This window comes from Vombatus ursinus, unplaced genomic scaffold, assembly GCF_900497805.2.
Source record: "Vombatus ursinus unplaced genomic scaffold, bare-nosed wombat genome assembly UNPS02014797.1, whole genome shotgun sequence".
NCBI classification, from domain to species: Eukaryota; Metazoa; Chordata; class Mammalia; order Diprotodontia; family Vombatidae; genus Vombatus; species Vombatus ursinus.
The window spans coordinates 14,290,862-14,318,514 of NW_020954575.1; the positions used below are offsets into that span (position 1 = coordinate 14,290,862).

The 27,653-nt window shown below is 37.0% G+C and overlaps 1 protein-coding gene across 11 annotated transcripts in view; it reads left to right on the forward strand.

Annotated features, from left to right (window-relative positions):
• MBTD1 (mbt domain containing 1) overlaps positions 1-27,653 on the forward strand; it is a 77,428-nt gene that overhangs the window by 33,251 nt on the left and 16,524 nt on the right. For 10 of the 11 annotated variants that reach the window (XM_027870430.1, XM_027870429.1, XM_027870428.1 and 7 more), the window contains 4 exons: positions 8,938-9,055; positions 25,769-25,903; positions 26,226-26,314; positions 27,397-27,631. In XM_027870430.1, the coding sequence (XP_027726231.1) occupies positions 8,938-9,055; positions 25,769-25,903; positions 26,226-26,314; positions 27,397-27,631 (577 nt within the window). Of the gene's footprint in view, positions 1-4,713; positions 4,803-8,937; positions 9,056-25,768; positions 25,904-26,225; positions 26,315-27,396; positions 27,632-27,653 lie in introns of those variants that run through there. The other variant, XM_027870433.1, reaches the window with a different exon arrangement.

Consider the following 27,653-nt stretch of genomic DNA (forward strand, 5'->3'; position numbering starts at 1 on the left):
GAAATGTATCTTCTTTGTCTAAATAGAGATATTCCTAAAATTCCACAAAGTAGTTTATCAGTTACTATTCAAGAAGAACAATGGTGTTTGAGAGTAATATATCCTCAAGATTAAACCCAAACAGGCATATAGATTTCACATAACCAGAAGATACATTTTTTTTTTTTACTAAATCTCTGTATATCATGACTGCTATCTATAAAATGTATGATGTATCTTGTCTTTTATCTAGGAGTTTGAGAAACAATCCTTATAAGTTCCTTTTTAACAGAAGTATAATGGTCTTACTACCTTTTGGGTAGTTGGTTTGTTTTTTCCTGAGGATTCATAAATTTGCTTTCCAGAACACAAAATCTGCATCTCAAAATGGCTTAAAGTTAGGCACCTAAGTATAGGGACTGCATCACAGAATCTCAGGAGATAGAAGCGACCTCAAGGTCCATTCCATGTCTGAGCAGGAATCCTCTCTACAATATCACTAAGCCTCTGCTTGAAGACTTCAACAGAGAGGAAGCTCACTATTTCTCAAGCATCCCATTGTACTTTGGAATAGTTATTGCCTTACAGTGTAAATCTCTTAGAGCAGTACTGTATGTAGTGTTTGATAGCTATTAATGATAAAATTCATGTATTCTTTTCTTCTATAAATCATTTAAATTTAATCCTAGGATATTCTTAAACATAGCAAAATACATATAAAACATCTGCATTATAGAGAATGGTGATTGATTCTTGATTGCTTTTTTGGGGAAATATTTGAGGATAGGACTTGTTTCATTTAAAAGATGCTATCATGCCCCATTCCAGTCATCTATATCTATAAGAAACAGTAAAAACATGGCAAAAATAGTAAAGCACAAAATAACTGAGAAATGCAAAGTCATATATAATCATATTTTTTTGCTTTCATGTTTCAGATTTATGTTCTGGTAAACACTTATTATGTAAGTGGCACCATGTGTACTAGAGTCTCTTCTCTTATTGATGTTTCCTTCACTCAAGAAACCAAAAATGTTTTGATTGTACTATTCCTTCTCCTCTCTCTTCGGTGAAAATAATCTTAGAAACTTTGAACCAAAATACTTTTATTTGTATGAAGGAGAGTGTGCTATTACTCTAAAACTACACTGATAACTCATTCCACTGTTATCATATTACTCCTTTTTTTTGTACCTAATACGTATGTCAAGTCTTCAGATAGGCAGTAGTGATCATTTTGTTCGTTTTAGACTTAGCCTAGGACTGAACTTGTATTTCTGCTAAAAAAAAAAAAAAAAAAAAAAATTAGCTACCAATAATTTCTGCCTCTACATCTGCTCCAGTACAGTTCATGAGCAATTACTGGCTTTTTCTAGAATATAATTAGCAATTTGCTGAATTTCAGCTGCTAACATGACTAATTGTTCTCTGGATTTGTGATATTTTTAAAATATTCAAGTTCATCTGAAATTCAACAAACATTTATTAAGTGCTTATTAGATGCAAGTATTGGGTGATAGAAAGATAAAAATAATGTAGCTCTTGCCCTCAAAGGAGGTTACCGTCTCATTAGAAAACTTTGACAGATATACCAAAATATTAAAAAACCCTACCACTAAAAACTAGATAATAGTAATGCTGTAAAAATGGTTCAGAGTGCTCTGGGCATTCAAAATAATAGATCATATTCAGGCACTGAAATTAACCTTCACTGTCTCTTCATTGTAGATTGTATTATAAATTCTTAATGAGAATGATGTTTTCCATAGTTAAAAATAATAGAACATTCTGACTGATTACAATCAAACTATAGGGAAAACAGGTCTTGGCACAAAATAAATTTCTTAAAAAGCCATAAAGGTTTCTTTTTTTATTTTATTAATAACAATAACATGGGCCTTTGCAGTTTACAAAATACGTTCACATGCATTATCTTACTAAATTCAACAAAAAGTGATTAAGCACCTACAGTATACAAAGGTGCTAAATGCTAGGGATATAAATATGAAAAAGACAGTCCCTATGAACTTAGTCTAATCAGGGAGGTTTAAAGGAGAGGTTTAAAAATATTTTAGAAACTTGAGGAAGACAAAAATCAATTTAATGCAACTGAGAGAATCAGGAATTGCTTCCTAGATAAGGTAGAAAGCAAGTTGAACTTTAAAATGGTGATGGGGGTGACGAAGGTAGGGCAACTATTCCAGACATAAGAATTGTTGTCAGCACAGGCATGAGGTTGTGATTAGGTAGATCAGTAGATTATCTGTACTAATGTACAGATAGTCTAATTTAGCTAATGTATGGGCAGCTAAGTGGTACAGTGGATAGAGTGCCAGGCCTGGAGTCAGAAAGATTCATCTTCATAAGTTTAAATCTGGCCTCAGATACTTCCTAGCTTTGTGACCATGGGCAACCACTTAATTCTGTTTGCCTCATTTTCCTCATCTATAAAATGAGCTAGAGAAGGAAATGTCAAACTGTTCTAGCATCTTTGCCAAGAAAACCCCAAATAGGGTCATAGAGAGTTGAACATAATTAAAAACAACTAAAATAGCAACAAAACGTAAAGAGAAACAGTAGGGTAGAAAATGGGTTTGGAAGCAAATCATGGAGAAGTCTGAAATAACATATTGTATTTTATTATATTATATATTATTTTATTTAGGAGGCAGAGGTCTCTGAACAGAGGATTGATAGGATCAGCAGTGCATCAGGAAGATTACAAGGATAGTAGTTACAAAGGACAGATTAGAGAGGAGAGAGACTAAAGGTAGGAAGGAATAATATAATAGTCTAGGTGAACAGTAATGAGGACCTAGTTTCAGGAAAAAAGAAAAGGAGTAGGGACAGATGGAGATGGGGTAGGATGGACAGGATTTGACAATTAAAAGGCAGTGAGGAAAGACTCAGTGATGGTTCTAAAGTTTTGAGCTTGTGTGACTGGAAAGGACAGTAGTGCCATCATGTGAAAGGGCAAATTTTGAGAAGAAAGTAATGTTTAGTTATAGACATCTTAAGTATGAGGTACCTGTAGTATGTTTCTCTCTGTAGATATGTAGCAGACATTTGGAAATATGAGATTGGAGAATCTTCTGCATAAAAGCAATAACTGAAGCAATGAAAATATATCAAATCACCAAAGAGCAAAGACTAACAGGCAAAGAGAAGGCGGAAGACAGGGCTTTGGTGGACACCCACCCATGGCACTTATTGAATATTATTAAAAGGGTGGGAAACAAGCAGAAGAGGCAAAAGAAACAGAAAGGTGGGAGAACTATTAAAATGCCACGTTGCAGAGGGGCGGGGGTCACTTTAGCCTCAGAGTAGCCCTCTGAGACTAGGTATTCTACAAATCAGAAAGCCAAGGCTCAGAATAGGTTCCATTAGTAGCAAGCCACATAGGCAGGAATTGAGCCCAAGTTGTCCGAGTTTCTGGTCCAGGGTTCTTTTCACTATGTAGTGACACCTGCTGTTGGGAAGATCCCACTGTCAATGAATAAACTAAACCTCTTCTGGGAAGAATAGGATTGATTTAAACTTGTGAAAATCACCTGTATTTTGCATATATGTTACATGTGAGTATATACATACACGTATATTTTGCTATTTCCTTTTTATGTGATCTCTTCAGTTTTCTCAAATGATTTTTTTTTTGCTTTGCTACTATGATTTCCAAGACCCCTTACTAACATTCATATTTTTTAGTACAAAGGAATGGATTTTTCCTCTTCTAAACCACTAGTTATTTTCCTATGCTTATATATAACATATACAAGCCCCTATCACACACTTTAATGAAATTTTATATTTGGAAGGGACCTTAGAAGTCGATCTGATCAAATTCTGTGTTTTTAGCAGTGAGGAAACTGAGGCCCAGAGAGGGGAAATGATTCATCCAAGGTTATTTGACAGCTTATTAGTGACTTAGTTTTAATGCTCTGTAATTATTAATCTTACTGCTACCTCAAAAATTAAATTTTCCCTCTACCACCAACCTTCACACACACACACACATATATCTGTTGTCAAATTGCAAGGTGACTGTGTTTTGTGAGAAAGGGAAGGATTTCTTTTTGTCCTGTTAATCATGATTTCCTCTTCCTACTTTCTGTGGTTTCAGATGTATATTCTTATTTTTTAAATCCTCATCACTATTTTCTCCCTCTTGTGAAATTTTAACATACTCTCTTTACTTTTTTTATAGCAAACCCATACTTCTGTTTCTACACTAGATGCCAGTACATTAATTATCTCTTAAAATGAATCTTGAAAGTATACTGTAATGGTAACTTTCATTTAGATTTTTCTCTTTATCACTGTTGGGACAGATTCATGTATCATTTCAGAGCTAAGCACTATCCTCTAATCTTATTTGTTAATGCCAAAGGTTTATATGAAATTATCAGTGTTATTTTGGCCCACTCTACATAGAGCAAATCTATATAGCCTTTTTTTTTTTTGTGGTCAGTTCTAGTGTGCATTACATCTATACACTTAACTGAGGATCCAAGCATCTCTAGAAATCCCTGCTGTAGTACACTCCTGAGCTTACAAGAAGTCTGGGGAAAGGGAACTTCCCACAAAAATATTTTCTTGCAGATGGAAAATAGGATCACTTTCTGGTGTTGTTGTTGGGAGGCCCTTAGCATTTGGATTTGGGCCGTGTCCAACAGGACCTTCCTGATTGCAGCTTACCTTGCAGGGAAGGAGAGTCGCTCACAGATTAATCCACACGAGTGGTTCCTGGATCAGGAAGTGGTGAACCAGATCTTCCTTGTTTGGGGAGGCACCTGAGGTGGATCTCTTCGCCATGAGTCTGGAAGGTAAATTTGTTGTTACCTGTAAATTACGGTTCTGCTAGTTCATACTATGCCAATCCAGACTTCAGTTGTCCCTCCTGCCAGCAAGTGAAGACAGATGACTTGAACGAAGATGGCTGTCAAGGCCTGGGTCATTCAGTCTTCCCCATTGGAAAATACTCATTTTTGACAAAAGGGAAATATATATGTATGTATATATGTATATATTTATATTACATATATATGTGTATATATATATAAGCTGTTTGTTTTGTTATATGGAGCACATCCCACATTGTGGTGCTCTTTTTTTTTTTCCCCATTTTTCTTTTTTCCATAGAGACAAACGTATGGATTGGTTTAGGAGGGTCTAGCAGAACCACAACCTTACAGGCAAGAACAAATATCACTTTCTGCTACTTTCTCCTATACCAATCCAGACTGTAGGAACCAAAAAGTAACATCCCCATGAAAAGTGAAGACTATTTAACATTTTTAAATGGAAATATTGGCACTTTATTTACTTGAACTTAAATGAGTTGATTCATTAAAATTGATTAACTTTTCTTCTGATCAACCTATCAGTTTGGCAGATAGACAATCAGATCTATATTAGTCTTATGTGTTAGGCTCACTAGCAATACATTGACGCAAACCAAAACCTGTCTGAGAAATACAACTGGAGTATTTCTCTCTGATCCACAAAGTCAGATTTTGTTAAAAGATTTATTCTCTCCTTCCCCCACCACACCACCCACCTAAGAAAGAAGGATGTCCCTTTAATTTTTAAAATTTTAGCTACCACCCAATCTACCTTAAGTAGATTAATATTGGTAAGATCATAGAGACTGTCTTTTATATAAATACAGATCTATATAATCCATCTTCCTTTAAGTTTTCTTCTTCTTATACTTGCTGGCAATAGGGGTAGCCTCAAAGTCTAGAGTGATATAGGGAAGATAGCAGAACATGAAGAATCCAGTATTTAACATAAATTAATAAATAGGCAAAAAAAAGTGGTTGACACATTTTTCCACTACTAGAGAACTTTTTCATATCTACCCTCCAGAATCAATGATAGCTGAGATAACCTGTTTTCTCCATATATTTGGAAGCATATTTCATGCCCCCACCACTGGTAGGGAGGAGTCATAATTGATTCTTTCTTTCAGTTTGTGGACTTAACCTAGTTCTATATCCCTTGACATTTTCTTCACCTCAATCTGAAATTGCTCTTTCTCATACTTTGGCTCTTGAAAAGGTAGGGATTGAACAGATGGTGTTTCATACAAGTTGTTGGCCTGTCAGAAGAGATTTCTACCAAAGAGTGGAAGGTCATGTACAGATGTCTACTGCCTGATGTTCAAATTGGCTAGGTCCTGTATCTCTGATTCCTTTGGTTACTTATTCTTCTGGCTATGTTTTCTTATATTGATTTGCCCCAAAATATACAAATTCACTTGACCTTACTTGATTCTTTTCTTTATCATCGAGATTTTAAATTATTTCAGTATGGTTCTTATCATTTACCTTCAGAGAGACTTTCAATATTTTCTGTATTTCTAAAACTCACTTATTTAATTTAGTTAACTATTACAGTGGTGTGCAAATTAAATGGGACAAATTAAAATAATTGCATTTATTGAGATATATATGTGTGTGTGTGTGTGTGTATATATATATATATGTATATACACACACACACCAATAAGCCTTACAACTGTTTATGTCTTTAAATAAATTTTAACATGCAATATGTCCTCTTTTTGCTGCAATCACTTGTTTTATGTGATTTGGCATTGAGTTCATAAGACTTTGACAAATATTTCTCTAATTCTTCATGATGAAATCACACATCACAGTGAATACTAAACCTACCTTTGACGCATATTCCATTTTCCCACATCTAGCCTTTATTATAGCCTGTAGGTTATCAATGGGGTTTGAATCAGATGAGTTCCCAGGCAACTGAAACATGTTTCTCTCAATCTCTTGGACACATTTCTCTCTCTTTCATGGCATATGGTATTGTTAAAGGTTGTAGTGCAACATTCCGTCTCAACTTGGGAATTTTTGTCATTTTAGGATAGTTCTGCTTCTCAGTATATTGGTATATTTATCAGAGTTTATCATTGCCTCAGTCGGGGCAATCCTTCCCAGGTCCACTAAAAGTAAAAAGTCCCATGACATTTTTCCGGCAGATGTTTTACATGGTCTGATGGAGAGTCCTAGATTTTAGAGGATCACTTAAATTTCTTCCAACAGTTTTGGTATAGCTTTGAATGAAAAAGAGTTTCATCAATAAAAAATTACCTTTTTTCATTCTTCAGCCCTCTATTCTTTATATTGTCTTGTTCATGTCAAGCATTTTTGTTTCATAGGAATATTAGCCACTTTTTTTTTTCTACTGGTCTTCTCGTTGTTCTTTCAACTTTAATAAGCCTTCTCTGCACATAAAAGAATCAGGAACAACCACTTCAGCTGCCAGGTCCCTCTGAAGGTCTTTGCTTGTCTTCTGAGGATTAATTAGGCTCTTTTGCATTTATAGTCTGTTAGTTCTTGGCAGTATTTATCATTTTCAACTGCAGTTTTCTTTTGTGTTTTAGTTATATATAGCCTTGAATGATCTTAAAATGCTTGACTTCTCCACACCAACAGCCGCAGCAATTTCTCTAACAGTCATTGAAATGTGCTCTTTAAGAGCTCACACTTTTGTACCTTCGTTTAGAGTAATAACCATTCTTTAAAACTGTAGAACTAAAAGCACAACAAAAGAGGTGAATGAAACACATGTAAATGGCAGGTGATGCATCACTCAACCAGTAGAGAACTAACAAAAGGTGGGGAAATTAGTTTAATTTGGTTTCATCTTGTGATTTTGTTCTGAGACAAAAGACTAGTGTCATTGGATGCATGCATGCGTGCACATGCCTTTTGCTGTCCCAAAATGAAACCATATCTAAATTATTGCTTTTCCACATCACTATATTATCTCCCTAGTACGTGGAGAAATGGAGACACAAGGTACTTAGGAAATATTTCATATCAACTTCACTCAACAAGTCTGGTCATGGTCAGATGTTCTGAAGGAGACTGGTGTCAGGAGATACAGACACATGTGTGGCCATTGCTATCACAAGATGAAACTATATAAAAATCACTTGTCCCAAATAATTCTCACACCACTGTATACAACCTGCTATAAACTTCAAGTATTGAATTTAGTGACTAAAAAGTGATAGGGGCTATATGTTATAATAGTTGTAGACTGTAATGGTAAAAGGTTTTAGAAAAATCCTATCATATTACTATGTAGGTTAGTCACCTAATGGAAACAAAAGTCAGATTTTTTTTGGTGATTTCCATTTTCTGATGTTTAAGGTTTTTCTTTTGGTGATAGAGATTTGCAATAAATTGTTAAATTAATTATGATAGAAACAATATCAGATAGTTAAACTAATATTTTCTGTAGCATAGGTTTCTAAAATTGCAGCTCTGCCTTTTGAGTGTTTTATTTCCTGCCACCTTCTCTTTTGCGCATTCTCACAAACTTTCTTCTGTGAATCAGTCTTAAAAGTGGAATTTTTTTTTAATACTGATGTGAAAAAATACCTTGAACCTTCACATCTTCTCTTACCTACCTTCTCTTACTAACTTGGAGTGTGTTGCCCCCAAATACTGTAGTTAATGACATAATGCATGAAAGACAGGTTGCTAGTTTGAATTGTTTTTTTGTTATTCTTTGTCAGATTAATTATATTGATTCAAAGGTATATCGCAAATGGCAACAAATAAATTGGCTCTGTCTTGTGAAAGGTACAGTTGGTTTTGTCTGCTTTTATAAAATATTATTTGTATGCATTATACTAAAATGATATGCTGAATTCTGAAGCTGACATTTGTGTATTTTAACTTCTTTGAATTCTGTTAAACTTGAATTCAGCCCTGAGACTAGATACTTATAGGAATATCAAATAAATGATAAAATTCTATGAAAAATAAAGGGAAAGGAAAAGGTTTAATTTCCTGAGAAAGTATACATATTAGTCTGTCATTTTTTGCGTATTTCCATTGTTGGTGACAGTTAATAAAAATAAAGATTGTATTCCAAGCTGAGTGCTAATAATAAGGTGCTAATTTGGTACTTTTTACATGACAGGCACCCATGGGGACCTGCTGGGGTGATATCTCAGAAAATGTGAGGGTGGAAGTTCCCAATACAGACTGCAGCCTACCTACCAAAGTCTTCTGGATAGCTGGAATTGTGAAATTAGCAGGTGAAAAACCTTCATAGTAATTGACCAAAAAAAGCTAATGATACCTATAATTAGATTATTTTATAGGTGCTTATAAATTTTATGGTACATGGAGGTTTGGGAAGTTGTAATGAATAATGAAAACTGACTATATTAGAAAATTTGTGTAGCCGATTTGCTTAACGTAACTGATTTGGATTGTTAATGATAGAAGTGTCCATGTCAACATGTCCTGTCAATTCTTTCCTCCCAGTGTTTTTCAGATTTGTCCCATTCTTACCATTCCCACTAATGTCACCCTCCCGGTACTTCAGTACCATATTGTTGAGCAGGTACACAACTAGAAGCTCCCAGGATTAGTTGTAGCTGACAAGTTAGCCTGGGTCCCTGCCTTTCCAGGTCAGAATTTCCCATGGAGTCCTGGTGTGGAGATGTGGGAAGCAGAGCAACTCTCTGCCCTCGCTCTGGAACTCTGATCCCTTTACTATAAACAGTGAAGGAGCAGTAAGACCACACACACACACACACACACACACACACACACACAGACACACACACACACACACACACACACACGTCTGGAAGAAAAGGCAGATGACAGAGCAGTGTAGAAAACTCATTTCGGGGCAGCTAGGTGGCGCAGTGGATAGAGCACCAGCCCTGGATTCAGGAGGACCTGAGTTCACATCCGGCCTCAGGCACATAACACTTACTAGCTGTGTGACCCTGGGCAAGTCACTTAACTCCATTGCCTAACCAAAAAAAAAAAAAGAAAAGAAAAGAAAAAAAAGCTCATTTCCTTTGCCCCACCATAGGATGCGAATGTTAGGTATAAAATACAAATTTCAAATGTTAAAAACAACTTGTAAATAAAATATTAGAACAATAAGTCTGTCTTCCATTTAAATGTTTTAGTGTATTTTTTAAAGTTTTTACATTTACTAATGTGAATAATAACTCACATTTACACAGTGCTTTGGAGTTTATAAAGTACTTTCCTCACAGTGTGATACTTTCGTTGTGGGGTTTGGGTTTTTGTTGGATTTTTTTTTTAAACAATCATTACAAATTATGAGGAAAGACCTCCTCAATTAGTCTCTATACAGAGAGGACCTAAAAAGTTTTAATATACCACTACCCAAACCATATCATCAAACAGATGTTATAAAATAAAGATTATAATTTAGTATGGGAATAAGGTTTACCTGTAAAAAATAACAGGAACAGAAAATAATGTATGATTAAATAGTACATGATAAAATTCCCATACACAGACACTAAGGGTTAAAATAGCCCACAGGAAAGAGGGAGTTCTGGGTTGGTGTCATCACACCTAGTTTATTATGATATCCTCCTCTTTAGTCTCTTTTCCTTCCAATCCATTCTGCTTGACCAGTCTATCCTGCTATGATTAATCTTCCACATAAACTATGATTTTGCTGAATAAGCATTTGATAAAATTCATTCTCTACTCATAACTATTTAAAAAAATAGAAATACTTCCACAGTATTATTAAATGGTATATTGAAAATCAGTGTATTTACAATAAACACTAGAGGCATCCTTTTAAAATCGAGGGCAAAATAAGAATTCCCAGAAGACAGTTGTTGATACGGGACTAGAGTTTAGGACAGATGAAAGCTGAATGTTTAGATTTGGGAGTCTTCTACATAATGGTTATAGTTGAGTCCATAGGAAATGATGAGATCAACAAGATAGAACATAAAGAGATAAGAGAAGAGGGCCCTGGACAGAAATGTATACATATATGAAAGTCGAGACAAGGATGTTGATCCTCTAAGAGGAGACTGAGGAAAGGAAATCAAATATGTGGGGAAGAGAACCATCAATGAGAAGTGTTAAACAATCCAGGTTGGGGAGAATATCTAGAAAGAACAGGTGGTCAACAATGTCAGCTGCTGTAGAGAGGCTGAGAAGGAAAAGAACCAAGAAAAGACCCCTGAAATTGGCAATAGAGACATCATTGATGACCTTAGAGGAAATTACTGCAGTTCAGTTGTGGGGTTGAAAGCCACATTGAAAGAGATTGAGAAATGGGAGGTGAAAAGATGAGGACAGCAAGCTAAGTAGATTTTTCTAGGACTTTGAATTTGAAAGAGAGGGTGGCTATAAGATGATTGCTTGAGAGGCTTGTTTAAGTAAAAGGTTCTGTTTTTTTTTTTAAGGATGTCTGTCCCCATCATTCAAATGCTCTTCCTCTTCACTTCCACCTCTGAGAATCCCTGACTTCCTTCCAAGTCTCAGCTCAAACTCTACATACTGGAGGAGACCTTTCCCCATTCCCCCAGCTGTTAGTGCCTTTCGCTCTAGAGTTACCTTCCATCTACTCTATCTTGTATGTACCTGCTTATATATGTGTTGTCTTTCCTCCCCATCCTTGATAGAATGTAAGCTCTTTGAGGGTAGGAATTGTTTTTGCTTTTTCTTTGTGTCTCCAGTGCTTAGTACAATGCTTGGTACACAATAGGTACTTAATAAATAACTTATTGATTAATAGACTTTGGGCATTTTTGTAAGCAAGAGGAAAAAGGCAGTGGATTAGGAAAAATTGATATCCCCTTCTGCCTGATTTTCAGAAGGTCGGGCTCGTGGAGGAGACGAGATTATAAATTCAAGAGCAGGGGTAGAGGACTTAGCAGTAGCAAGGGGAAGAACCATCTTACCTGCCAAGGCTGTAACAGAAGAGAGAATAGTGGATGATGATTGGCTGGGGGAAGGAGGGGGGGACACTGAAAGGATTTGGAATCTGAGGACATTTAACTATCTGCCTAATCTCAGACAAATTATTTACTTTTTCTAGACCTCAATTAAAAAACAAAAGTATTAGAGTAAATGACCCTATGACTATTCATATTCAACATAGTGCAAAAAAAAATTAACAAGTGCAATTTTTGTCTTCACATGTGATTTAATTGGTGTAGAGAACTTGCAGGGAGGAAACACTTTCTACCGATGCAGATTCATACTTGCTCTACAGTTTATAGTCTTAGAGAAATTACTGGGGCATTAAGAGATTGGGTGAATTGCCCAGGTCACAAAGCCAGTGCATGTCAGTTAACTCTACATATAGTAGAAATGACGGTAATACAGTATACCAATGGATGTAGAATCTTATTCATGGGCGTATTTCCTTCTGCTACACAGATTACAGCTCATCCATGCCTTCCCATCCTGTATAACTCTTAACCATATCCTCCCATAAATTTAGCATAAGGGTCCACCCAACTTGCAAAGGCCTTCTTCATGTTTTCTTCAGAGTGGAGAACTTAGGAGTCCATCATTTCTACCTTGCTTTCAGTGTATAACCAGTCCTGTCATTTTTCCTAGTCATACATTTTCCTGACATCCTTTACACATTTCTGCCTAATTTATAGCCTTTTGCAGCCTGCTCACACCCATTCTCTGTTGTCCTTTGGATAACTCTTAATCTTAGTATTTCACTAGGCTAGTATTCCATGACTCCCATCCATACATCATCACTAGAAAAATACTGGTGTAAAAAGTGGGCCTTTGTGTGGGGAAGAAGCTCGTACGATTTCCTAAAGACAATCCATCCTGCTTTTTCTCTCTTCCTGTTCATCTCTGGGCCCTGCTCATTGTCCGTTTGCAGTGTCTGGCCCAAATATATGTTTACTGATGGATAAATGGATGGATGCATAGATTGATAAATTGTCCATTCAGTTGCAAATCAAGACTTTGACAGCCATCCACTTAATTTTTCCTATGTGGATAATATTGAATGAGCCAAACTCTTCTGGGTGATTGTGAATTTCCTCTAGGAGACTCTGCAGTGTTCTGGAACTTAATACAGTCAGTACAGTTTTATCTGCAAACCAGGACTATCTGGAGGACCTCTTCAACCTGAGTTCTATGCCACATCGTCCTCCAGGTGTTTGATAGTGGCAGGCACCTTTGGCAACTATACATCTTTGTTTTATTCCTTGCTGAATGTTATGGAAGGAGTCACAGAACAAAGTTATTTCTGTTGTATCTTGCAAAATATTTTGTAAAATTTTGAGATGTGCTTGGGAAACAACCTTGATGGAAAGAGCCTCTAAGATGGCATTTTCCTCTATCAAAGCAAGTGCTTTCATACAGCCATCCGACTAGAGTAATATCTACATAAAGTATGTAAAGTGTGATCTTGTGTTCTCTATATTGTCAGTTTTGTCATGGTAAAGATATTCAGCCTGCTGTGAAGAATCATTTGTTAATTCCTTGCTTATTCTCTTCTGATCCCATAATGAAGTCCCCTCAGTGCATGTGTACATGATTCTCATAAAATTTTTGTATAGGCAGTCAGTTGTGATTCATGTTCTCTTGATTTCCTTTTTTTTTTTAAAGTAATAGTATCTGAGGTTTTTTCCCCACATCCTTGTTATTCTCTTTCACATATGTTGGGAATGAATCCCTCAGTACCCTCAAAATTTTGTCTTCTCAAGCATGAACCTTTTCTCTGTGTGTATCTGATCTAGTCCAGATCTTTGTATTTGAGTCTTTGTTTTCTTCAGTACCATTTTCATTTTCTCTAGTAATATATCCAAAACTGTATTGTTAGACTTTAAATGTAGTTAGTCTATGCCTGATGGTGAAGGGTCTGTTACAAAGATTTCTAACTTTTTCATTTTTATAGCTCTTTTTTATTTTTTCATGTGTTACCTTCTAGTTTCATCCTTAAATGCCTTTGTGATGATATAATGAGTCTCTCACCAAACTTTCTTTAAACTTATGTTTCTTTCCATTATCCCTCACTATATTATGAGAAATACTGCTCATAATTTTCCACCATCCTCCATTAGATTTTACAAATGACTTGTCTATACTTGTGTCTTGGCAAGTAGATCACTGGCTGAGGCACTTTCTAGATTCTTTATCTTGTCATAGCATTTGATTTAAATCAGTTAAACTTCTAACATGATTATTATAATTGGTGTCGTCCTTTCCTCTGTCCATTTCCTATTTTTAATCGATTCAGAATTCAGTTTAAATAGGTCAGATTGAAGTTGATTGAAGTATGTATTCTGTCTTTTTCTTCTGGTATTATATTTCTTTGTTGATTTAACTATACGTAATTCACTGATTGAAGAATGACTCCCACATAGACTCAGTTTCATTTTAGTTATGTCATTTGTTGCCTGTCATTTCCAGTGCCTCCTAATTCTTTTCTCAAAGACAAAATGTATGACATAAATGGAAGGCTTCTGTGTAGTCTGCAAGCCTTTGGCATCTCCCGTTCCTTACTCCTAAACCGTATTTTCCTCTGTTTTGTCATCATCGTCCTCCATACCACATTTGCATTGAAGCAACTAAATTATTAAAGTATATATCTAACTTGGAAGATCTTACCAAATTTTTTGTAGAATTTATCTACTATCCCAACCTTTGCAACTAGAATTAGGGCAATAATCTTTAATTATTTTCATGGTGGTCTTTTTGCAAATTTTTATCAAGAGCAATATAATACGAGATGTCCAAAGAAATGGTATTTCTTTTAGTGTTTGGCTGTATAATAAAACCACCTCTTTTTTTCTTCTCCGAGAAGAACCCAGTATCCACCCTTCCATTTAACTTCAATTGGGTTTTGTCATCTGGTTTCATTTATGGTGAGAATGTCAAGTTTGATATAATTCAGTTTCTGTAATAAGTAGTATGCCCATTTGGTCATTGAACAAGCATCTCACAATTAGAATACTAACAGCTAAGTTAATTAAGTTTATATGTAAAAACTCTGATTCGTGGCACCATTTTCCCCCTTTTCCACTAGTCTGGCGCTATAAATGCAGAGTGGCCACACAGGACTGAGGGCCATTTTTTTATTGTCTTTTGTTTTATGAATTGCATTGACAATATCCTAGGATAAAAAAGGGGGGGAAATGAGCAGTCAAAAGTTCTGACAAGTAGAGGGAAGAAGAGTAAATGGCCAACAAAAGGGAGCTTGCCATTGTGGTCTTTAAAATATTGTCTACAACTACAATATTCAGAACTGCCCAAGGCCAAAAATAAAAATTGGGATAATAAACCAATGAAAGAGAACTTCAGGAAAGAAATCCAGATATGTTGGAACCTCAGCGTCCTGAACTTAATTAAAACAGAGTATTAAAGGGAATAGACCATGCCAAACAGGAAAGATGAATGAAGAAAGCCAAAACTGAGAATTCAGGCATAAAACCACAATTGAATTGAATTACATGAAGTTGAATTATTGTGGAGATAAATTGGTTACTGCTACTCCTCAACCACCTTTTGATTGGGCACCAAAATTTGAGAGCCATGCTTAACCTGCCATCTTAGAGGAGTTGTCCTGTGAAAAGCCACCTATAATTTATGATAAGCCTGTTGAAATTTTGCAGTGAGGAAAGGAATCCATTGAATTTGAACAGTGATAATGAAATGATTAGTCAAATGTTTTGGGGAGCAAAATGTGGAAAAAATAAAATTTTAGTTCTATACAATATGCTATATTCCATAATAAACTCCCACTGCCATCAGGTTTAAATATAAAAATAGATACATATTTAAAGGTTAGAAGAAAACATAATGGGCTGCTTAACCCAACTTAGAAGGGACCAATAAATCATTGACTGTCAGAGAGGGAGAAAGCATAGAGGATGATGTTGAAAGTTTGGATTACTTGAAAACAGTTGATTACACAGTGAAAAATAGTAAAGCGAATCTGTAAAGAAAAGAAGAGGTAGCAGATGAGGGCTATGGAATATCACCTGTTCTGTCAGTCTTGGCTGATAAATTGGTTGGATTTGCTAAACTGCTTTTTTCTTATTTTTATAAAGAGTTTTTGTTTCAAGGAATGGCTTAGTGGCTAGATGGGGGCGGAGATATATTCAGAAAGTAATATAAAAACAACAAATCAGTTTTCTTAAAGCCATATACTACCGGGGTAGCTAGATGGCGCAGAGGATAGAGCTCCAGCCTTGAAGTCAGGAGGACCTGAGTTCAAATATGACCTTAGACACTTGACACTTACTAGCTACGTGACCCTGGGCAAGTCATTTAACCCTGATTGCCTCACCAAAAAAAAAAAAACAACAACAACAAAACCATATACTACCAGACTAAAAAGGCAACAGGCTGGGAAACATTTGCAATAAATCACAGCTAAAATAACTTCTAGAATGGTGTTGATATGTGTATAAAAGCAATAAATATGCAGTCTCTAGTAGACATGTGTGTAACTCAATCTAGTTGTGAACAGACATTTCACAGAGGTTGAATCACATAGTAAACAGACACTTGGAAAAATGTTAAAAGCCAAACATATAAGACCTTCAGTGGGTACCACTATGTGCTGGAGCCAGGCTCTTATGAGTTCTCAAAAGTCAATTGTTAAATTTTCGAGGTGAGTGTTTATATGTCAGAATTGGCAAACATTTAACAAAATCAGAGCTTGATTTATTGTTGACTAGACAGGAGAACTTGATGGCAAATATGTTTAACAATATTCAACTTTAAGGTGGGTTATGCATACTCTTTTTTTTTGAGAACCTATTATCAAACATTTACTAGCACTCCCTTGTTTTGACCAGAGTTTTTTTATCGTGGTAGGATCTACCAGAGTTGGGATTGAGAACCCAGGGTTACTCTCTGTGATATTGATTCAATGGAGTAGGACTGAAAAGAATATTAGGGTTATATCCCAAGGAAATTGTTTTCCAAGTTGTTTTGTATAAAGATTTATGGCAGATATTTAATAGCAAAAAAAAAAAAAAAAACTGCTCCATAGTTAAAAAGCAGCTAGACTCACTTTGTTAATTCAGTTTACATAGGAATTTATAAAATACTTCGAACCCAGATGTTCTTCCTCTGAATATAGTGCTTTTTCCACTGTTATTTATGTTGAAGTATCACATCACTATAGGAAAAGCAAATAAAAATAATATGCAGAGAAATTGTAAAAGGTCTTTGCATTAAATAACACAAGGTAGAAAAAGAAGTACTAAATCAATATATGCTGACTACAGCTTTGTACATGCGTATGTGTATGATATAGAAAGGCAATGTGGCATAGTGGGTAGCTTCATGTGAAGTCAGAAGGAGTGTCATTTAGCCTCAGTGTCAGAGGTATTTCTCTTAAGACTGAGAACTGTTGCCATCCTGCATTGATAGAAAGAATTTACTCATCATCACTTACATTTTCGAATGAAATCACAAGTCTGGCCCCACTTTTTAAAAAAATGTGATGTAACATTCATATTAGAGATTTATAGAATTTTTAGACTCCCTTCATTCCACCTCAGTCCCACGCAGGGATTGTCACAACAAAATGTTGCACTTCACTCATTTGAAACTGATACTCTTGTAGCTAAAACTATAACCTACTATCATACCTTCCCTGTCTGTGCCTCATCCCTCTTAAACCTATACTTCTTCCTCACCTCAGACTTTGCATCCACCCAGCCCTTAGCACTTTCTCAGACCATTGCTCCTGCTCTGACTTCCCCATCTTTCCAATCTTGACCCTGTAGTTAGCCATTTCAGTCCCCCACCCTTTTGCCATACATTCCTTGCCGAACCTCAGTCCTGATTCATTCTCATCACCTTCCACCTCTTTACTTACTCAGATGCTGCTGAACAGTGCTAGAGGAAGCCACATAGCTATGCCAGTTGGGTGCAGCACACACACACATACACACACACAGAGTTGTTGTCCAACTTCAACTGGGCCTGTACTGCAGTAAGATAATCCCTAGATTCCCTTCTTCTTTGATTTCTCCCTCATTTTTAAGATAAGGAAACAGTACTTTGTGAGTTAGTGACTTGTCCAAGGTTATTTTGTTAGTCAGTGACAGAATTGAAACAAAAGCCCCAATCTCCTGCTTCCTGGGTTAACATTTCTTAAGAATATAGTCATAATTCATCTTTACATGACTTTTTTAAGACTTGAACAATGTTCTCCTCACAACATCTAAGGGAGTTATTTGTCATCACCTATTTGCAGTTGAGGAACTGAGTCTCCAGACTAATCAGGTTTCCTGCTACCAGTTAAAGTCACACAAATAAATCAATACCAGACCCAGGAGCCCATACTTAGTCTGGGTCTACTGATAGCACTTACTCAGTGTTCCTCTCACCATCCCATGTGGCATTACATTTCTTTTGTTGTAATTGAATTTTTATTTTTTTCAGTCAACAAAAATCTACCTTCTCTCCTTCCCACCTCCCACTCTCCCTCATTGAGAAACAAAAACAAAACCCCTGTTACAAATATATGTAGTCAAGCAAAACAAATTCCCCATTAGTCATGTCCCCCCCAAAAAAATTGCGTAACATTTTTTAACACTCATTTTTTTGAGTTCCAAATTCTCTCCCTCCCCCAGCCATTGAGAAGGCAAGTAAGATGATACCCTTTATACATGTGAAGTCATGCGAAACATTTCTACATTAGCCATGTTGCCAAAAAATAAAAAAGCAAGAAAAATAAAGTGAAAAAAATGCTTCACTCTGCATTCAGAGTTCATCAGTTCTTTCTCTGGAGGTGGGTGGATCACATTTTTCATCATGAATCCTTTGGAACTGTGGATCATTATATTGATCAGGATAGCAAAGTCTTTCGCAGTTGATCATCATAATATTGCTGTTACTATACACAGTGTTCTTCTAGTTCTGTTCACTTCACTTTGCATCAGTTCATATAAGTCTTCTCAGGTTTTTCTGAAACCATCGCCTTCATCATTTCTCATAGCACAGTAGTATTCCATCTCAGTCATATACCACAACTTGTTCAGCCATTTCCCAAATAATGAGCATCCTCTCCATTTTCAATTCTTTACCACTCCCAGAGGAGTTGCTTTAAATATTTTTGTGCACATAGGTCCTTTTCCTTTTTGATCCCTTTGGGATACAAACCTAGTAGTGGTATTGCTGGGTCAAAGTTTTGTAACCCGTTGGGCATAGTTCCAATTTGTTCTCCAGAATGTTTGGACCAGTTCACAGCTGCATCAACAATGCATTAGTGTCGCAATTTTTTCCATATCCTGTCAGGATTTGTCATTTTCCTTTTTTATCATGTTAGCTAATGTGATAGGTGTGCAGTAGTACCTCAGAGCTGTTTTGATATGCATTTCTGTAATTATAAGTGATCTGGAGCGCTTTTTTCATGTAACTTGATAATCTGATTTCTTCTGAAAACTAGCCTTTAACCTTTTGTCAATTGGGAAATGGCTCTTTTATAAATCTGTCTCAGTTCCCTATATATTTGAGAATTGAGGCCTTTATCAAAGAAACTTACTGTAAAAAAAAATTTCCTAGTTTCCTGCTTTCTCATAATTTTGGCTTCACTGATTTTATTTGTGCTAAAGCTTTTTAATTTCATGTAATCAAAATTATCTATTTTACCTTCCATGATCCTGTCTGTATTTTGTTGAGTCACAAACTCTTCCTTTACCCATTAATCTGACAAATAATTTTTTCCCATATTCCCCTAATTTGCTTATAATACCACCCTTTATGCTTATGTCACCCATTTAAATCATGTACACACTTTGACCTGATCTTGGTAGTTGCATCCCATTTGAAGATACAGTCAGAAGGATCGGGAAAGGTTATCTTGTTACTTAATGATTTGTTGTCATTGCTCTCTATGTATAAATGTATTTTTTTGGTTGTAAATTTGATTCAGTGCTAATCTACTGACATTCCATTGTTCAAGAACCTAGAGTTTCTCCCTTTGCTCAATCTTCCAACTGCAAATTTCTCACCTAGCATTCAGGGCCCTTGAATTGGCATTCCATATTGGCCCCCATGTTACCTGGCTTAACCTATCTTCCACTCTTCCTTGACCTTTAGCACCACAGAGTCACATCTCCTTGTTATACCTACCCACATACCATACTCATTGCCATAGTAGTGCCAGGAGTGACCCAGGCCCTGCCCAGAAATCTCTTCCTTCCAGAGGAAGGAAGCTATGGCACTGCCTATCTTCACCCTTCTCAGACACACAAAAGAAGCAGGCAGCCCTTGCCTGCCAACAACATCCCTTTGAGACTTTGGGCGTTCGTCATCTGTCACTTACCATGACTCCTATAACTAACAACCTCCAACCACCTCATTCTGTCCCTATCCCTGTATTACTCAACCACCAGCCACAAAGGAGCAAATTCTCCTCAGCTGCTATGTCCTTGTTCTCTCATGCCCATCTTCCTTAGTCCTACCCAACCTTTGTTTCATTCCAACCCTGCCTACCCTTTTTACTGTGCCCTCTAGAATTCCTATTCCATAGTGAACAAATCTGCCTTCATTCTGGACCTCTTTCTCTCACAGTCCTTTGGTCTGCTAGATGTCATTTAAAATCTGACGTCCCCCAGATGTCAATCCCTACCTTCACTCACTAGACTCCCTCACACGCTGGCCCTGGAGGGGAGAGTCAGAATACTCCTAGTTTCCCTCTGCCATTTCCAGATTCTTCATTTACCACCATCACTCGGCAACCTCCCTTCCTTTGAAACTCAGTTAAAATTTTCCACCAAATCCAGGTAGTGGTCTCTACCTCCTGGTTTATTCTCTCCTCTTTCTCAGGAAGTTGAGTACCTGGTTTAATGTTTTCCTCTCCTTCCCAGCTCCTACCTTATACTAGGATGTTTCACCATTCCTTTTGAGTCTCCCTCAAACTCCATGACCTCCCAGTTCCTCAGCTTCCTTTGATCAATCCTATGATCTTCACTCAGCCACACACAGGGATTGTCACACCCTTCCTGATTTCATCATTACCCCCAAGTGTTTTGCTTCCTTCCTTTAAAACTCTGACTTTATTCTAACTAATCTTTCATGCCATCTCATTCTATGCCTCATCCTTTTTTTTAGTTTTTATTTATTTTTAGTTTTCAACATTCACTCCCATAAGCTTTTGAGTTTTCAGTTTTCTCCCCCTCTCCAGGATGGCATCTGATCTGATATAGTCTCTACATATACATTCATATTAAACATATTTTCACATTAGAAAGAAGTATTAGAACCAATGGGAGGCCACGAGAAAGAAGAAACAAAACAACAGAAGAAAAAAAAAGATCAAATAGTATGCTTCAGTCTGCATTCAGACTCCGTAGTTCTTTCTCTGGATGTGGAGAGAGCATTTTCCATTATGAGTCTTTTGGAGTAGTCTTAGATCCTTGCATTCCTGAGGACAGCTAAGTCTATCAAAGTTAGTCATCGAACAATGTGTATGCTTCATCCTTCGTAAACCTGTTTGCCCTCTTTTCAACCTCTAGTCTCTCTACTCCTTAGTACTTCTCAAACCATTGCCGTTGCCCTGACTTCACTTTTCTGTCTTCGCTTTCCAATCTTGACCCTTCAGTTAGCCAATTCCACTTCACTGTCCTCTGCACTTGAATCCCCAGGCCCCTATCCCTTGCACAACTTCAGCCCTGGAGTATTTCTATAATTTGCCTCCTCTTTTCCTATTCCCGTACTCCTAAATAGATCTGGGGAAAGTCACTCAGCCAAGGGCTTACTGGGTGTTTTCAGTGCATGTTATCTGGCTACAGCTGGGTCCATCCTTCAGCACGGTAATCCTTTTATTCCTGTCCAAGTGATTCCAGATCTCACTCCCCATAGTAAGTCTTCTAACATTGTCTCTTCAAGCTTCCTCCTCCTCTCTTCTCTCAACTTGAGAACCTTGCCTCTTTACTAAGAAAATTGAGGCCTGTTGTTTCACCCCCTCTCTATTTCAGAATCCCTTGACATCATCTACCATTCCCTACTCCTTTCCACCAGTTTTCTGCCAATGACAGAAACCTCATTGGCAAGACCAGCCCCTCTACATATATACTTGATGCCATCCCTTCCTTTCTTCTCCAGCAGATTATATTTTATTTTTTTAATTTTTTTTTCTTTCTTTTCTTTTCTTTTTTTTTTTAAAGGCAATTGGGGTTAAGTGACTTACCCAGGGTCTCACAGCTAGTACGTGACAAATGTTTGGTCTGAGGCCGGATTTCAACTCAGGTCCTCCTGACTTCAGGGCTGGTGCTCTATACACTGTGCCACCTAGCTGCCCCCTCCAACAGATTATAACTTCAGTCATCCTCTCTCAAATTTTCAAATCCTCTATTTGTTGGTTCCTCCCTCACTGCCTCCAAACATGCTCACATTTTCCCTTTCCTGAAAAAACCTTCACCAGGCCCTACCATTCCCTCAAACTTTCATCCTATGTCTCTTCACTTTCTCAGCAAAACTCCTAGAATAAGCTGTCCATACACACTACTTCTGTCTCCTCTCAACACTCTGCACTATGGCTTCCAATTTCACCACTGAACTGAAATGCTCTCTAAAGTTATCAGTGATCTCCTAATTGTCAAATCCAATGGTCTTTTCTCAGTCCTCATCCTACTTGACCACTCTGCTTCATTTGATGTTGTTGACCAGTCTCTTTCTGGATACTATTTCTTTTCTGAATGGTCATGACACTGCTCTTTCCTGTTTCTCCTCCTGCCTATAAGGACCACTCCTCAATTTTCTTTGCTGGATAGATCATCTGCATCACACCACCACGTTGTGATTGTGCCCCAAGGTCATGTCCTCCTCTCTCTACATTCTGCCTTGGTGTCTTCATCAGTTCCCCTGTGTTTAACTTTATGTTTATCTTTATGCTGATTGCTCATTGATCCATATATCTAGCCACAATCTTTCTCCTGAGTTCCATTCCCTCGTCACCAACTTCACATTTGACATTTCAAATTGGGTATCCCAAATTGGGTATCCCATCTTTTCCCCAAAACCCAAAATTCTTCCAAACTTCCCTATTTATATCAGACACCACCATTCTTACATTCTTCTAGTTTGTAGCATTGGTATTATCCTCAACTTCTTACTCTTCCCCACTCCACATACCTATTCATTTGCCATATCTTGCCATTTCTAACTCTATAACTCTCACATCTCACACCTTTTCGTATACAGCCACCACCTTAGTTCAGGGCTCATTACCTTTCATCTACATTATTGTAATGGCATCCTAATGGGCCTTCCTACTGCAAATATCTGTCTCCTTATTCCAGTCTGCTCTACAAAGTGCTGCTTAAGTGATGTTCCTTAAACTCAGATTTGACCGTATGACTTCTGTTAGCTCCCAGTTGCCTCTAGGATCAAATATAAATTCCTCTGTTTAGCTTTGAAATCTCTTTGCAACCTGGCCCCCACCTATCTTTCTAACCTCAATGGACATCACTCCACCTCACGCACTTTGCAGTCCATCCAAATTGCCCTTTTTTATGTTCATGACACATCTCCTTTTTCCATGCCTTTGCAGTGACTGACCTCCTATATCTGGAATGTACTTATTCCTTACCCTCTACTTTATAGAAGCCCACTCCTTTAAGATGCAGTTTGAGTACCATCTCCTACATAGAGCTTTTTTTGATCCTGACCCTCCCTCTCAAACCACTCTTTAATCCATATATGTGTGTGTGTGTGTGTATATATGTCTGTATATTTGTGTGTATGCACACATATCATGTATACATACACACATACCCTCTCTTCTCTTTAGATTGTATGTACATACCACATTCACAGTATACACAAACAAATGTATGCATACACATACAAATATACCTGGCACATGGCAGGTGCTTAATAAATGCCTGTAAATTGATTGCTTGATTCCTGACCATTCCCTCTTATTGTCAAGAGCACCACCATCCTCCCAGCCACCGAGACTCCTCATACTTTCACCCTCCAAAATCCAGTCATTTACCAAGTCATGTCTGTTTTACCTTCACAACATCTCTTACATATACCACCTTCTCTGCTCTGAAACCACCACCACCCTGCTGCAAACACTCATCAACTCACACCTGGACTATTGCAATAACTTTGTAGTTGGTTTCATTTCCCATTCCAGTCCTTCCATTCAACTGTCAAAGTGATCTTCCTAAAGCTCAGATATCACCATGTCACCTTGCTACTCAGTAAACTCTAGTGGCTTACTATTACTTCCAGGATCAAAATAAAATTCTGTATTTGACATTTAAAGCCCTTTATAACCTGCCCTTCCCCCTACCCACCCACCAGCCTTTCCAGTCTTCTTACATATTACTCCCCTCCATTTGCTCTATAATCCAATGACACTCCTTACTGTTCCTTGCATAAGATACCCCAGGAATTTTCACTGGCTTTTCTCCATGCCTGGAGTTGTCCCTCCCTTCACATCTCTTCTTCGTGGTTTCCCTGCCTTCCTCAGGTCCCAGCAAAAATCCCATTTCCCCACACCTCTTAATGCAAGTACCTTCTCAATGAGATTACCCCCAATATATCCTTTTTATATCTTGTTTGTACATAATTGGTTGCATGTTGTCCCCCTGGCCCCATCTCCCTCATTGAAGATCTTGCAGTTCACAAAGATGGCCTTCTCTCGACTCTAGCACGTTACAAGCTTGCTGGACCAGAGAGTTTTGTTCTCATAAGCTATCTGGTATTAATCTCTTATAGGTAGATCATAAAGAAGTGTCATTTATATGCTGGGCATCTTTTTAGTATGTTAAAGACCAAGACAGTTAAGACCCAAGAACAGCTGTCAGATTTATATATTATCTTTCCAGGAAATTGCTAGAGCTATCTCCTGTGTTTTAGCTTTCCTCCTCACCCTTCATTTGCCCAGCCCATGGGATCTGTTCTTTAAAAAGTCTAGTTCAAATGTCATTTGTACAGCCAAGTTTTCCTTAATCCCCAGTCACTCAAACCAGGCTCCTCTCCCCCCCAACCCCTGGAATCACAGGGTTGGTACTTTCCTTAGGTTCTCATAGAGTCTGTATTCTGATTATTTGGGTTTGTCATATCCCCTTTATAAATTGTCATCTTCACAAGGATGGAAACTCTCCCATACTTTGTACAGTGCTGTTTACATAGTAGCCACTTAATGTTGGATAAATTGAGTTTAATTCAGGTTTTTCTGTTTGCTTTAATGGCTTGAAGCCATTTGCAGGGATTCACATCTGGAAGTATGGAGGGGCTCCAGCTTCCTGGCATAAGACTAGAGTTTTATTTTCAATAAGAGTCTAAAATCTAAATTAAACTGTTATTTAACCATCACCTTCACTTCAGGGACAGAGGATAATTACAGAAACAGTGATTTCTTATTCCTTGATACATTGTATTAACATTGTTGGCCCATGATAGCTATAAACCTCCTTAAAACCAAGTAAATGGGGGCAGGTAGGTGGCACAGTGGATTGAGCACTGGTCCAGAAGTCAGGAGGACCTGAGTTCAAATGTGGCCTCAGACCAAACACTTGACACTTACTAGCTGTGTGATTCTGGACAAGTCACTTAACCCCAATTGCCTTTAAAAAAAAAAAAAAAACAAATAAATGACAGGGAAATATACTTAAGAATTGCCAGAGCTCAAATTTTTCATTGTTTTGATTTTTAAAAATAATGGATCATCTAATCATCCGGGAAACTAGCAACTGCTTTAAAATATAACTTTAAATAAATTACTATATAATATAATAATGGGTACAGCCCCATTCTTTATTTACTTCAAAAATTTAATAATAGACATTCTAATAGAATTCATTGATTTTTTCCCCCCAGAATTTGGTACAAATTGCAAGACCAAAAAAGAGAACTTTCTAAACAAAGAATAGAAAATTTCATGCATTTTTCCCTAAATTTGCTCCAGTATTATATTTTATTTTCCTTGGTTACATCCTATTTGCTGCATTTGAGTTTTTTAATTTCCTTTAAACATTTCTCATTTCTTTCAGGTTATAATGCCCTTTTAAGATATGAAGGGTTTGAAAGTGACTCCAGCCTGGACTTTTGGTGCAACATATGTGGGTCTGATATCCATCCAGTTGGTTGGTGTGCAGCCAGTGGGAAACCTCTTGTTCCTCCTCGGAGTAAGTAAGAGTCATAGAACTGTTGACTCACAATATTTTAAGGGAATATATCCCTCTTACCTCTCCATATGCAATAACTCCAGGAATGATATTGCTTCTCTTCTATCTTAATTTAAAGTTAATTTCCAAATTGGTATTTTTGCTCTGATTCTTTTGCTAATTCATTCAAATGCATGCTAATTTTTAGGCCCTGAATTCCTGGGATATCTGGTACTATTGGTATTATTTTTTTTTTTTTTCATTAACAAAGAGGTCTGTTTATAAAACAGTTCCATGCCTTGTTAAATATGACTGGGGGTTTTTTTGTTTGTTTTTGCAATAGCCATTCAACACAAGTACACAAACTGGAAAGCTTTTCTAGTCAAACGACTTACTGGTGCCAAAACACTTCCTCCTGACTTCTCTCAAAAGGTAAAGCTGCCTTATGTAAATCACTTTTAACTAAAACATAAAGAATTGTCTAGATTTAGGCATTTGGGGCTTTTTTCAAGACATGTTAACTGAAGCTTTTTGTTAATATAAATATGTTTAAAATCACAGTGAACTGATTTTATTATTCATTAAACATTCTTCATAAAAACTGAAAGAAATGCACATCCTTTTTAATACTTAGGTACATCAGATTTCATCTTTGTGGTTACTTCCTCCACTTGTACAGATTAAAACCCATTCACAAGCTTTAACTTGGGCTGTTCTTTCCATAAATAGCTGTTAGTCTGTCTTTCCAGACTGATTATATGTTATACCTCTTCATGCCTTTTATATTCAATTAAGCTGACCTAATTGCTATTCCTATACAACCTCTCTCTTCACTCTGTGCCTTTGCATAGGTTGTCCCCCATGCCTGGAATGCTTTCCTTCCTCACCTCTAGTTCTTGGAACCCCTAGCTCTCTTCAAGGCTCAGCCCAAGTGCTCCTCACTCTAGAAGCCTTTTATATTTATTCCTCTCATCACTTTGTATGAATTTTAATACACACATAAGTGTGTGTGTGTGTATGTGCAGACGAATGTATATCCTTCTTACATGTTTGTTATGTGCATCCTTTTTACATGTTGCATCTCTCCCAGTAGAATATAAGCTCTATAAGGACAGGAACTTTGTATCTCTAGAACCTAACACAGTGCCTGACAGTGGTAGGCTGGTTGATTACAGAATCTACCTACCATTCTGGAGGTCATCTTCTAGTTCTTTTTAAAATCTTTAATATCGGTGTACCAGTCACTGTCCGGTTATTGTCTTATTCTTAGTGTGTTACTGGTCTACCTCCTTTTTTGGTTATATCCCTTTTTGCTTTAATAATGAAATAGTAAGTTTACGTTTATGCCAGTATATGTAACAGGAGACTTTGTAAGTTCCTTCAGGGCAGGGTTAGTTTTATTTATCATCTTTGAATACCCAGCATGTAGCTTAGTCCTTGGTATATAGTAGGTGTTTAATAGATGTTTGTTAGATTGAAGTGAGTGCTTAGTTATTTCTTTCCTCGATTTTAAGGTGTCAGAAAGTATGCAGTATCCTTTCAAGCCTTCCATGAGGGTAGAAGTGGTTGATAAGACACATCTATGTCGAACACGGGTCGCAATTGTCGAAAGTGTAATTGGAGGAAGATTAAGATTAGTGTATGAAGAAAGTGAAGACAAAACAGATGACTTCTGGTGCCACATGTATAGTCCACTGATTCATCATATTGGTTGGTCTCGAAGTATAGGTCATAGATTCAAAAGATCTGGTGAGCACATTTATAAAGATTT